The sequence below is a fragment of the Anolis sagrei genome, chromosome 7, assembly GCF_037176765.1.
Source record: "Anolis sagrei isolate rAnoSag1 chromosome 7, rAnoSag1.mat, whole genome shotgun sequence".
Lineage (NCBI taxonomy): Eukaryota > Metazoa > Chordata > Lepidosauria > Squamata > Dactyloidae > Anolis > Anolis sagrei.
This window is the reverse complement of record NC_090027.1, coordinates 36201654-36216125: the sequence shown is the minus strand read 5'-3', so window position 1 is coordinate 36216125 and position 14472 is coordinate 36201654. Positions and strand designations below refer to the sequence as shown.

At 43.7% G+C, this 14472-nt stretch overlaps 1 protein-coding gene across 2 annotated transcripts in view; it reads left to right on the top strand.

The window, feature by feature from the left end:
- SORL1 (sortilin related receptor 1) overlaps positions 1–14472 on the top strand; it is a 151970-nt gene that overhangs the window by 117609 nt on the left and 19889 nt on the right. For both annotated transcript variants that reach the window (XM_067470771.1, XM_067470770.1), the window contains exons 33-38: positions 1666–1794; positions 7240–7366; positions 7498–7667; positions 8300–8412; positions 10060–10164; positions 12946–13018. In XM_067470771.1, coding sequence (XP_067326872.1) covers positions 1666–1794; positions 7240–7366; positions 7498–7667; positions 8300–8412; positions 10060–10164; positions 12946–13018 — 717 coding nt within the window. The remainder of the gene's footprint in view (positions 1–1665; positions 1795–7239; positions 7367–7497; positions 7668–8299; positions 8413–10059; positions 10165–12945; positions 13019–14472) is intronic.

Sequence of the window (14472 nt, the reverse complement as noted above, 5' to 3'; positions counted from 1 at the left end):
CTCCCCCCAAAACAGTTGCTATGTTTTGAAGAGAAATTAAGCTGAATTATATATGGGAGCCATTTAGGGTAAGTGGTTTGAGCACTATGCCTCCGAAGATCAGAGTTCGATTCTCCACTTGGCACTGGAAGCCCAGTGGGTGACCTTGAGAAGAGAAGGGAATGTATTGTATATAGTAGTGTATACGTCTAGGAAAGATAACCCAAAAATCAATCAAAAGACCCCTGGGTCAAAGTATCTATGGGTCAATATAAGTGAGTAGAGTGGTGACAAGAGAGAGTTTAGTCTGCCCTGTCTCCTCCTTTTGAGTTTAAATCAATCAATGGAGTTGCCATTTGGTTAGGGAATCAACAGGGACCCAGACAAACAATTATATTGTTTTAATGAGATATATGTATGCAATTTTGTGTGTTGGCTATCTCTTGTGGCTATTGTCTTTGTCATAGTGCTGCTGCCTGTATTAAATTGTCCTGACATTGAATATGGACATGAGATTAACTTCACAATTCAGCAGCAGATCAGTTGCACAACTTCAGCTTTCCAGTAGTTTCTTCCTGCACAGTATTTTCAGCCTGCAGTCACGCTGGAACCTTTTACAGACACTTGAGCACATGCCCGGCCATTGTCAGTTTTACCATTGTCTTTCCCCCAGTCTAGATGATATTACAAACTTACCACAGCATGCAGTTATATATTGTCTTAGCAGACAGGTTCTTTAATTACATATAGCCTTCAACGAACAACATCACAGCACAAGGAGAGATATACACTGTACACGACTTCCTTATATACAATTCTATACAATTACAAATAGCAATCTCTGATTGGTTCCCAACTCATTAACTTAACTCAAACCCAGGATTACATCATTCACAATCACCTGGACTAGGCCAGAACACATTCCCCAAATGATTCCCTATATACAGTTAATGCATGACTCAGCATTTCCAATAGAAGCCCATTAGCAGTGCATGACTCAGCTATATTACATTACAATACATTGTAAAACCTGACATGGCAACACTATGGTGATGAAACACAGGCAAGGAATTTAGGTGGAGGCACAGTGGATGCTGCAAAGCTTGACTTACGTTTGGGCTTTCTGCTTTGAATAGGCATGAACCCATAGGATTGAGCTTCCAAATCAGAACCCTATTTTTAAGACCATGTTAAAAGGAGCTCATCACCGGAAGAGTATATGCATGCATCCTGTAGCTAGAGGATCTCACGTTCGCCCTCCAGAATGCACAGATTTGTAAAGATTCTCAGTTTGCAGGAAAGATGAGCCTTGAAACGAGGCCCCTGTCTCAACATTACTGTGATGAATGGGTCAATAATCTGGTTTGCAATGAGAAAGGAACTTAGTATTAGACTTGTGCGCAGAATTTGTTTCTCCCATTTCCTTCGTATTTGTTTCTTTGGGAGCACGGAACAGGTACAAAAATCTGGTCGACAAAAAAGTAGGCAGGAGCGGGTCCTGGCTCCTGGCCTGTTTTTCGGCATCATAGAGTAAGAGGCGCTTGGCTGCAGGCACTGATGGGCGGGTGCTCTAGGCCCGCACACCACACACACTCTCTTTCCAAGGAGAAAGAGCCAGGACACAAAACAGGTCAAGGTTTACCTCAAATGCACAACCCTGCTTAGTATATTCTCTTTGCCTTCCAGCAACTCATAGTACTCTCTTATGCCCAAATGGATTTAAATGTGAAGATGGAGAAACTTGCATCATGATGTCCGAACGGTGCGATGGATTCTTGGATTGTTCGGATAGCAGCGATGAACGTAACTGTACCGGTGAGTCCTGGCATGACATAGGAAGCGGTTTGTACCACGGTGACCATGGTAGTCCACACCTTAGTTACCTCAAGATTGGACTATTGCAATGTGCTCTACGTGGGGCTGGCCTTGAAGACGGCCCAGAAATTCCAATTGGTCCAACGGGCGGCAGCGAATTACAGAGAGCAGTCAACCCTCCTGTTTAAGGAGCTCCACTGGCTGCCGTTAATTTTCTGGGCCCACTTCAAGGTACAGGTTTTGACTGACAAAGCCCTGAACGGTTTGGGGCCCGCCTTTCCGTCTACGACCGCATTTCCGTCTACGAACCCACACGACCTCTTCGATCTTCCAGAGAGGTTCCTCTCTCGCTCCTGCCCGCATCGCAAGTGCGACTTGTGGGGACGAGAGAGAGGGCCTTCTCTGTGGTGGCCCCTCGGCTCTGGAATTCACTCCCCAGAGATATTAGTCAAGCCCCCATACTGGCAGTTTCAGGAGTAACCTGAAAACCTGGTTATTCCAATGTGTCTTCAGTGACTGAATGTAAGATACTCCCTGACCAAACTTTGCATAACATGACCTCAGAAGCACTTTATTTTATGATTTGTGCAATTAAAGCCTTCCTCATTCCCGGACCCCCCTCCCCGATAATTTACATTGTCCTATCTCCCAGTGTTTTAAAATTCTTATGTTTGAATTTGGCCCTGCCCAGTGTAATCTTTTGTGTTTTAATGTTTGATTTTATATTACTGTGTCACTTATTATATTGGTTTTGCATTTTATGTATTTTATTTTCTGGTTTTGTTATGCTTTTGTGTTATATTGTGTTTACTGTACTGATGGGCGTGGCTCCATGTAAGCCATCCCGAGGCGGGGTATAAATACAGTTGGGTTCTTGTAGGTTTTTTTGGGCTATATGACCATGGTCTAGAGGCATTCTCTCCTGATGTTTTGCCTGCATCTATGGCAAGCATCCTGAGAGGTAGTGAGGTCTGTTGGAAGTAGGAAAATGGGTTTATATATCTGTGGAATGACCAGGATGGGACAAAAGACTCTTGTCTGCTGGAGCTAGGTGTGAATGTTTCAACTGACCACCTTAATTAGCATTTGATGGCTTGGCAGTGCCTGGGGGAATCTTTTGTTGAGAGGTGATTAGATGTGCCTGATTGTTTACTCTCTGTTGTTTTCCTGTTGTAATTTTAGAGTTTTTTTAATACTGGTAGCCAGATTTTGTTCATTTTCATGGTTTCCTCCTTTTTGTTGAAATTGTCCACATGCTTGTGGATTTCAATGGCTTCTCTGTGTAGTCTGACATGGTGGTTGTGAGAGTGTTCCAGCATTTCTGTGTTCTCCAATAATATGCTGTGTCCAGGTTGGTTCATCAGGTGCTCTGCTATGGCTATCTTCTCTGGTTGAAGTAGTCTGCAGTGCCTTTCGTGTTCCTTGATTCGTGTTTGGGCAATGCTGCTGCGTTTGGTGGTCCCTCTGTAGACTTGTCCACAGCTGCATGGAATAAGGTAGACTCCTGCAGACTCCTCTAAAATTACAACAGCAAAACAACAGACAGTAAACAATCAGGCACATCTAATCACCTCTCAACAAAAGATTCCTTCAGAAACTACAAAGATTGCTGGGTTAGATACAAGCAAGTGGGAAGGGAGAAAGGAAGGAAGAAGCACAAAAGTCCAACATTTGGCTATATGGGGACTGTGGCTAAACTCAGAATGGAGAGAGCAGCCTTGTTGGGTGTTGCATGACCATTCATGGTGCTTTTTGGAATAAAGATACGTCACTGGGCCCTGGTTCCTGTAGTTTCAAGTATGCTGACAGCTGAAACCTCTGCTTCTTTGCCTTTGGTGAAACTCTTTGAGGTTTCTTATTTATTTATTTATCTATTCAGTTCTTGTTGGTTTTTTCGGGCTATATGGCCATGTTCTAGAGGCATTTCTCCTGACGTTTCGCCTGCATCTATGGCAAGCATCCTCAGAGGTGAGGTCTTCTGGAATTGGGAAAAAAAGGGGTTTATATATCTGTGGAATGACCAGGGTGAGACAAAGGGCTTTTGTAAGTTGGGCTGGGTGTGAATCTTGCAACTGACCACCTTGATTAGCATACAATGGGCTGACAGTGCCTGGAGCAAGCTCTTCTTGAAAGGTGATTAGATGTCCCTGCCTGTTTTTCTCTCTGCTGTTTTTGCTGTTGCAATTTTAGAATATTTTAATACTGGTAGCCAGATTTTGTTCATTTTCATGGTTTCTTCCTTTCTGTTGAAATTGTCCACATGTTTGTGGATTTCAATGGCTTCTCTGTGTAGTCTGACATGGTGGTTGTGAGAGTGGTCCAGCATTTTTGTGTTCTCAAATAATCTGCTGTGTCCAGGCTTATCTATCTTATTTATCTATTTATTTATTATTTACAGTATTTGTATACCACTTTTCTCACCCTGAGAGGGACTCAAAGTAATGGCAAAATTCAATGCCAGCACAAACAATTGCATAAGTAATGATAAAATTCAATGCCAGTACAAACAATTACAATTATACACTACAATTAAGACATGAGTCAAGTTAAAAACAATACATCCACAAGCAATAAAACAATCATTAAAACAAAACAGTTTCAGCCATCGAATCGCTGTTCCAGTCATTGTCTTTCTGAAATGCTGCATACATTTGCTTCTACTGCCCAATGTCCTGGTCCCAAAACCATGATTTTAATTTTTTTTCTAAAAGCCAGGAGGGAGGGAGCGGATCTTACCTCATTTGGGAGCATGCTCCATAGACGGGGGGCCACAGACGAGAAGGCCCTGTCTCTCGTCCCCACTAGACACATCTATGTTGTTGACGGGAGCGAGAGCAGGGCCTCCCCGGATGATCTTAGATTACGAGGTGGGACGTAGGGATGGATGCGTTCGGACAAGTAAGCTGGGCCAGAACCGTATAGAGCAGTGGTTCTCAACCTGGGGTCCCCAGATGTTTTTGGCCTACAACTCCCAGAAATCCTAACAGCTGGTAAACTGGCTGGGATTTCTGGGAGTTGTAGGCCAAAAACATCTGGGGACCCCAGGTTGAGAACCACTGGTATAGAGCTTTATAGGTCTTCAATGGCATACAACAGAATATCCCTCCAAACAAACCAAACCTATACAGTCTTAAGTCAGCATAGCCGGTGATTGAATTCTGATATTACACATCCATTTTGCCCTCGAAGTACTAAATGGCATTTCGCTCCCTTAGACTGGAGACGAGGAAAACTGCAAAGAGAAACCGAGCAAATCAAGAAGACTGTCAGTAGCCCAGCTTTTTCCAAATTTTTCTTTTCAATGCGCACAGTCAATCGATTTTAGCATCATCTACCTATGTACTGAAGGAGTGGATAGTACTTCTTTCAGATAATCATCTCAAGATGCTTTCTTTCCTCGTTGTTCTCCCTCCCGTCTTGATTTGTGCCAGCTTTGCTGTTCCATCAGCAAAATTCTTGGTTTCCAATTCATTATGGCCGAGATAATGGTCACACTAATAGCAATCGATTGCTGTCTCTTTTCCCCTACCGTGCCTCTCCTCCCCGCTCCCTTGCCTTGAGAGTCAAGCATTTTCTCCTTCAACCACTGAGCATCAATCACATTTTAGCTCTTTAATTAAATATTGATTTGGAGAGACCTCCTGGGCGCTTGCTTACCCACTGGGCCGCGGAGACGAACATCCTGGCTAGAATATTAAGCAGAAGTGCACAGGCTCTTTTGCCTTGTCCTTGCAAGCATCAGCGGCCTTGAAGAAATGTGGACACCTTCTCTTGATGTGTCCAGCGAGTAGCACCTATGGCAGTGTTTCTCAACCCGGGGGTTGGGACCCCTGGAAGGGTTGCGAGGGGTTGTCAGAGGGGTCACCAAAGACCATCAGGACACAGTATTTTCTGTTGGTCATGGGGGTTCTGTGTGGGAAGTTTGGCCCAATTCTATCATTGGTGGGGCTCAGAATTATTTTATTTATTTATTTATTATTTTATTTACAACATTTCTACCCTGCCCTTCTCAACCCCCGAGGGGGGACTCAGAGCGGCTAACACTGGCAACAATTCGATGCCGCAAATCACAGTATAACAACAATATAAAACCATAAATGCACAATAAATCAAAGCAATAACATTAGTTAAACAATGGAGCCCCCGGTGGTGCAGTGGATTAAACCCCTGTGCCGGCAGGACTGAAGACCAACAGGTCACAGGTTCAAATCCGGGGAGAGGCAGATGAGCTCCCTCCATCAGCTCCAGCTCCTCATGCGGGGACATGAGAGAAGCCTCCCACAAGGATGATAAAACATCAAATCATCTGGGTGTCCCCTGGGCAACGTCCTTGCAGACGGCCAATTCTCTCACACCAGAAGCGACTTGCAGTTTCTCAGGTCACTCCTGACACGACAACAACAGTTAAACAATCATATAGCAGTTTCCATTAGTATCACAATCATATGGTCCAGTTCAATGTCCAAAGTGCCGTTATGCCTGCTAGCCAAAGGTCTGGTTCCAAAACCACGATTTCGGTTTTTTCCTAATGGAAAGGAGGGAGGAAGCTGATCTAATCTCGCTGGGGAGCAAGTTCCACAAGCAAGGGGTCATCACCGAGAAGACCCTGTCCCTTGTTCCCACCAAACTCATTTGCTAGGTTGGTGGGACAGAGAGCAGGGCCTCCCCAGTGGATCTTAAACTACAAGGCGGAATGTAGAGGAAGATACATTTGGACAAGTAAGCTGGGCCAGAACCATTTAGGGCTTTATAGGCCATGACCAGCACTTTGAATTGTACTTGGAATTGGACAGGTAACCAGTGAAGTTGACAAAATGCTCTTTGATTGTAGGTTAGCTATAAATCCCAAATGTCTATGTCTATTTTCCCCAAACTCCCCCAGCGTTCACATTTGGGCATATTGAGTATTCGTGCTAAGTTTGGTTCAGATCCATCATTGTTTGAGTCCACAGTGCTCTCTGGATGTAGCTGAACTACAACACCTAAACTCAAGATCAAAGCCCACCAAATCCTCCCAATATTTTCTGTAGGTCATGGGAGTTCTGTGTGTCAAATTTGGTTCAAATCAATTGTTGGCGGAGTTCAGAATACTCTTTGATTGTAGGTGAACTATAAATCCCATCAACTACAACTCCTAAATGACAAAATTAATCTTGCCCCAACCTCACAAGTATTCAAATTGGGGCATATTGGATATTTGTACCAAATTTGGTCCAATGAATGAAAATCCATCCTGAATACCAGATGTTTACATTACAATTCATAACAGTAGCAAAATTATAGTTATGAAGTAGCAATGAAAATAATGTTATGGTCGGGGGTCACCACAACATGAGGAACTGTATTAAGTGGTCAGGACATTGGGAAGGTTGAGGAACACTAACCTATGGTTTCTCATTTCCAGTCCCATCCTAAAGAAAGCATCTTTGCATTTCTCTCCTTTAGATGATACCCTTGTCTATAAAGTGCAGAACCTCCAGTGGACAGCCGATTTCTCAGGCAACATCTCTTTGACGTGGACTAGGCCCAAAAAGATGCCTCTAGCCTCCTGTGTCTACACTATTCATTATAGGTAACTTGGCCATGTTTGAGGATACTTGTAAGGTGGGCTGTCATGTAGAGGTCCAAACCACTCTCCAGTTCCGCCACCTTCCTGCCCAATTTCAAAGCCGTGTTGTTGTTCTATGCCTTTGCCCCATTCAGGATGGTTGGAGAAAGCATGTGGAAGTCCTTAGAGACACACAGCAACAAAACCAACAGCGTCTTGAAAGTGCTGAAGCCGGACTCCACCTATCAAGTCAAAGTTCAGGTCCAGTGTCTGAGCAAAGTGTACAACACCAATGACTTCATCACCTTGCGGACCCCAGAAGGACGTAAGTCAACCTGGTTGGGTGGTCTTTAGCCTTCCCAAACTACCATTCTCATGAAAACTAAGCCTTGGAACCATTTTAACCTTGACAATTAATTTGCAAAGAATCTGCCTTTAGACAAAGCTAACTGGAAGGCAGCTGGAGGAGTGTTTCATAAGGTTTTGCTATGAATCTGGTGAAGGCAGAAGGTGCTATAACACTTGCCAAGCAGGACATGTATAATAATAACCATCTAGTTTATTTTTAAACCATTTTCAAGGAGGTGGCAGCTGTTTTGAATAGCATAGCATGCAACCAGAAATACTGAAAAGTTGCTTTTGGGGAAGACAATACTAGGGGATTTTTGGGGGAAGGGGGAGGTTAGCATCTAAAAAAGTAACTTTTCCAAGCTCTGAGCAAGGAAAGGTGACGTTAGTCAACCTAGTTCTCTTTTACAAAGGGTGGTGACTCTGGGCTGTACTGTTGTTCCCTTAGGAGCCACAAATACACAAAGTGGAATCTGGATTATCCTCCTCCTTGTGTTTAATAGTTTTCCCATACTGACCCTTCCATCAAACTCTACCTGTCTTTGGTGCTGTAAGCAAATGTGATGCGTTACTGCTAAAGTTTTCTTCCTTGCCTTCATTTTTTTCCAGTACCAGACCCTCCACGCCATCTTCAGTTGACGTTGAAGAGAGAAGCTGAAGGTGTTGTGGCTTGCCAGTGGGCACCACCAACAAATGCCCATGGCCTGATAAGAGAATATGTTGTAAGTATGACTGGGGATCCTCCTCCTCTTCCTCCTCCTCCTCCTCTTCCGCTTCCTCTTCTTCCTCCTTCTCTTCCTCCTCCATGTTCTTTCAGGTAGAAGGTTTGCACAAAGGTGGACAAAGGCATCGTATCAGTTTCTAGTTTCAGACAAAGCATACAGTACGATCCCCTTATGTCCCTGGATTTTGTGTTGATATATGAATCCATTGATAATAGTGAACTAGTTATTTATTATATTTATTTATCATGTCAGAAGCGAGTTTAGGATACAGTTGTGATGTATTTAAAAACACAAACAAAATCAAAAACTTGGCATTATACTAAATGTCCTTTGACCAGAAACTGGACACTTGGAGTGCCTTTGGTGTCACTGTAAGCACGTCTTCCATTGTGCAAGTGGCAAGGCTCAGGCTGCATTGTAGTAAGTGGTCTGTGGTTTGCTCTTTCTCCACAGTTGTATGTTGTAGACTCCACTTTGTAGGTTGGCTGTGCATCTTGTGCTAGCGCACAGCCTGTTCAGTGCCTTCCAGGTCACCCAATCCCAAGGTAAAGCCTACAAATGGTGCAAAGGTGGCTTCCATTTTCAGGTGTCCAGACTGACTTCCATTAACTTAAGCATGGCACTGACCAACATTTCTTAAGATTGCCCCATTTCTTAAGCCCAATTTCTTAAGATTGCTCCATTTCTTAAGCCCAATTTCTTAAGACTGCCCCATTTCTTAAGCCCCATTTCTTAAGATTGCCCCATTTCTTAAGCCCCATTTCTTAAGATTGGCTCTGCATCTTATGGTGCCGGAGCGCAATCTGTTCAGTGCCAACCAAGGTGCCCAGTCTTCTGTGTGCCCGGGGGAGTCTCTCATCCAGTCTCTGCCACTGAGTAACGTGCTGGGTTTTAGCCTGCCACTTTTGGACTCTTGCTTGCTGAGGTGTTCCTGTGAGTGTCTCTGTAGATCTTAGGAAGGTGTTTCTTGATTTAAGACATTGGCATGCTTGCTGATATACAAACAGAGGATGGGCTGGAGTTGCTACTGCCTTGGTCATTTTATGTACATGCGGCCCACTCACTGTCATTATGTTTGGTTTACTGCTTTTTTTAATGTTTTGTGTACATTGTTTATATCCTTATATGTTTTATACTTTAATGTTATGTTGTTTATTTTATTGCAATTTGTATCTTATTGTATTGTGCTTTGTTGTTTGGGCTTGGCCTCATGTAAGCCGCTCCAAGTCCCCGTTGGGGAGATGGTGGCAGGGTATAATAATAATAATAATAATAATAATAATAATAATAATAATTATTATTATTATTATTATTATTAGTCCTTTCATTATTGGCTGCTACTTCCCGGCAGATGTCAGGTGGTGCAATAGTATAATTTCTCTAGTGGTGTGGGGCGTAGGCATCCTGTGATAATGCAGCATGTCTCATTAAGAGCCACATCCACTGTTTTAGCGTGGTGAGATGTGTTCCATACTGGACACACATATTCAGCAGCAGAGTAGCAAAGCACAATGGCAGATGTCTTCACTGTGTCAGGTTGTGATCCCCAGGTTGTGGACTAGTGAAATGAAGGACTTCTGGACCCAGAATATTCTAAAATTGCACTGGAGGACTAAGAAAATGTTTGCTTGTGTCTCCTTCTAGGTGGAATACAGCAGGACTGGGTCCAAGGAGTGGTCCTCTGTGAGAGCCCCCAGCAATTACTCAGAAGTGGAGAGGTTGCAGGTCAACTCCTTATATACGTTCAGAGTGAGTATGATTGTCTTTTGCAAGCTGTTTCTAATACATTTCACAGTGCCCCTACTTCTCCCATCCATAAAGCCAGAGAGGACCCATAGGCCCAGTAACACTGTGGATTTATAATGATGTTATTCCAGTTTAATTACCATAATATTGTCATCTGGAATCCTGGGATTAGCAGTTTTGAGGGAAGCATTTAGAGCCAGTGTGGTGTCGTGGTTTGAGCACTCGACTATTCTGGAGACCAGTTTTGAGTCTCCATGCAGCTATAGAAAACCACTGGTGAGCTTGGAACACTCTCTCAGCCTCAGAGGAAGGAAAAGGCATCATACCGTTGAACAAGTCTTGCCAAGAAAAGCCCTTGATGGGTTTGTTTAGGACGCTGCCATATATAGATAGATAGATAGATAGGTAGGTAGGTAGGTAGATAGTAAAGGTGAAGGTTTTTCCCTGGCATTACGTCCAGTCGTGTCCGACTCTGGGGGTTGGTGTTCGCCTCCATTTCTAAGCCAAAGAGCCAGCATTGTCCATAGACACCTCCAAGGTCATGTGGCTGGCATGACTGCAAGGAGCGTCATTACCTTCCCACTGGAGCGGTACCTATTGATCTCACATTTGCATGTTTTCAAACTGCTAGGTTGACAGAAGCTGGGGCTGACAGCGGAAGCTCACGCCGCTCCCCAGATTTGAACCTGCGACCTTTTGGACAACAAGTTTAGCAGCTGAGCGGTTTAACCCACTGCGCCACTGGGGGCTCCATATATATATATATAATATGTGTGTGTGTATATATCTATGCTAGCTGTACCTGCCACGCTTTGCTGTGGCCAACCTTCCCTCTTTCTCTCCTTCTTTCCCTCTTTCCTTCACTCCCATTTTCCTTCCTTCCTTCCCGTCTTTCTTTTTCTTCTTCCTTCCTTCTCTGTCTCTTTCCTTCCTTCCCCCTTTTTCTTTCTCTTCTGCTCTCTCTCTTTTCTTCCTTCTCTCTTTCCTTCTTTCCTTCCCTCCCTCTTTCTCTACATCTTCCCCCCTCCCTTCGCTCCCTCTTTCCTTCCTTCTTTCCCTTTTTTCTTTCCTTCTCTCCTTCCTTCCTTCTCTAACTTTCCTTCCTTCCCCCTTTTTCTTTCCCTCTTTCTCTCCTTTCTTCTTTCTCTACCTCTTTCCTTTCTTCCTTCTCTCTTTGCTTCCATGCTTCCTTCTCCCCTTCCTTCCTTTCTTTCTTTCTTTCTTTCTTTCTTTCTTTCTTTTTCTCCCCTTCCCTTCCTCTTTCTCCCCTTTTGTCATTTAGATTTTTGTGATTTCACTTTTTGGGGCTTTTAAAGTCCCTTCTGCTGTGTTTTTAAGTGTTTTTATGAGTGAAGGACATACATTGGGTTGCTAGGTGTCTTGTGTCCAAATTTGGTGTCAATTCCCCCAGTGGTTTTTGAGTTCTGTTAATCCCACAAACGAACATTACATTTTTATTTATATAGATATCTACATCTATATCTATATATATATTCTCACTCTTACATATGAGTAGGAAATACAGTCAGCCCTGTGTATCCACAGGTTCTGCATCCATGGATTCAGCCAACCATGGGTCTGAAAATAGACTCCAGCAGTCATTAGAGTTGTTCTCCATTTTATATAAGGGGTGCCATTTTACTACGCCATTATATATAGTGGAACTTGAGCATCCATGTGTTTTATTTATTTATTTATTTATTTATTCAGAGCTTTTGTCTTCTCGACCTCCTGAGGGACTCAGGCCGGTTCACAGCAACAGCATCATAACAATGGTTAAAAACATCACATCACATAATGTACTAAAACATTAAAATACAATCATATAATTACATAAGGCCAAGTCGTCAGCATAAAATCACAATTCATCATCGTCCGTCCGTGTGGTCAGTAGTTATTAATTCACTCATCGAAAGCCAAGTTCCAAAGCCAGGTTTCCACCTGTCTTCTAAAAGTCAGGAGAGAAGGGGCAGTTCTAATCTCCAGTGGGAGAGAGTTCCAGAGCCGAGGGGCCACCACCGAGAAGGCCCTGTCCCTCATCCCCACCAGACGCGCTTGCGAAGATGGTGGGACTGAGAGCAGGGCCCCCTCCAGAAGATCTTAACAATCTTGATGCTTCATAGGGGAGAATCCGTTCGGACAGGTAAACTGGGCTGGAGTCGTTTAGGGATTTATAGGTCAACACCAGCACTTTGAATTGTGCTTGGAAGCTAATTGGCAGCCAGTGGAGCTGGCGCAACAGAGGAGTAGTATCTCCCTGTACCCCGCTCCTGTTAGTAATCTGGCTGCCACTCGTTGTACTAATTGGAGCTTTCGGGCAGTCTTCAAAGGCAATCCCACGTAGAGAGCGTTGCAGTAGTCTAAACGGGATGTAACCAGAGCATGGACCACCGTGGCCAAGTCAGATTTTTGGTATTGACAGCAGATGCAGCATATTGGATACAAATATTTTGGGTACGGTGCCTACCCAAAATATTTCGCCACCTTTCTTCATTCTGGGCTCCTGACAGTGGTAATTTTGCAGCCCTCTGACCAGGTTTGGGATCAGACATGTCTTTGAAGCCGAAGCATCTCCGGGAGCCTTGTCCCTGGGTTTCCTTGTGAAACCAAGGCTCTGCCTCTGATCTGACATGGCTTCCCCGCAGAGTGACACTACATCTCACCCCGAGCTCTCTTTCCCTGTCTGCTTTGGAAACCTGCTCGGTTATCATTAGTTTGTTTTTAAAAAAGCAGCTTTTGCCAGTGTGCCTTCTTGCATATTAATGAGCCTTTTGATTTGAAAAGGTTGCTGCGGTAACTAGCCGTGGAGTGGGAAACTGGAGCGATTCCAAATCCATACGGACCATAAAAGGAAAAGGTAAAGCAACATCCAGTAATGGAGGCTTTTCAAACCATTTTTCCTACTTGTTTTGTTTCGTTGCACCTGATGGCAGCAGAAGGGGAGCCGAGCTGTAAACCCATACATAAATCTCCGCTTTAATAATAGTCTCGCTTTCTTCTCACATGGTGTTATTTTAATATTAATCTATTCCTTGGCAGCCTTGGGAGGTTCATTATGTTCTGCTTACTCTCTTCCCTTGGCTGTTCCCTGCAACAATTACAAAGCCAATTGGAGCTGGCTGAAGGCCTGGGCTTACTGTAAATATTAATCATTTGCTACATTAAGCAGCGAGGCTTTCATTCCCCAAACCGGTACCTCGTGATCTCTGTTCCAGACATCAACAATTTCTCAAGCGACGGAAGAGACTGCATGCATCCCTTGCACTACGCTTCTCTTGCCTCTTCCCCAAAAAAGACTTTTCAAAATGGGCTTTTGCATTAGCTATACCATTGGTCTGAGTATTTTGTTAATAATAAAATAATAATAATAAAAATGCAGTCAGTATTGAGGACTATATCACACGATGCTGCTATTCTTTTTGCTGCTGATTTAGGCCAATAGACTATGATTATCTCTCAGAACTGATGTAGGTAAAGGTAAAGGTAGTCCCCTGACATTAAGTCCAGCGTGGTGCTCATCTCCATTTCTAAGCCGAAGAGCCAGCGTTGTCTGTAGACACCTCCAAGGTCATGTGGCCGGCATGACTGCATGGAGCGCCGTTACCTTCCCGCCGGAGCGGTACCTATTGATCTACTCACATTTGCATGTTTTCGAACTGCTAGGTTGGCAGAAGCTAGGGCTGACAGCGGAAGCTCATGCCGCTCCCCGGAATCGAACCTGTATCATAAGCTTAATCATTGTTTTGAATGCAATGTTGCAATGTACTTGCAGGTCAGAATTTCGTACTTCAAGACCAATGTGTATTGGTGTGTTTGGTTTGCAAAATAAATGGACAAGACTAAAGGAATAATAATAATAATAATAATAATAATAATAATAATAAAGATCTCAGCCGGCATTTGGAAACAATAAACATTGACAAAATCACGATCTGGTGACAGTCGCATTGAGGAAAAACAACAGCCGCTATCAAGACCTCAAAATTGAACTGCAAAGGCTCTGGCATAAACCAGTACAGGTGGTCCCAGTGGACATTGACGCACTGGGTGCCGTGCCAAAAGATCTCAGCCGGCATTTGGAAACAATAAACATTGACAAAATCACGATCTGTCAACTGCAAAAGGACACCTGACTTGGATCTGTGCGCATCATTCGAAAATACATCACACACTCCTGGACGCTTGGGAAGTGTTCGACTTGTGATTTTGTGATACGAAATCCAGCATATAGATCTCGTTTGCTATGATATACTGTGCTTTTGTGTCAATAATAATAATAATCTTTATTTATACCTGCCACCATCTCTGCAA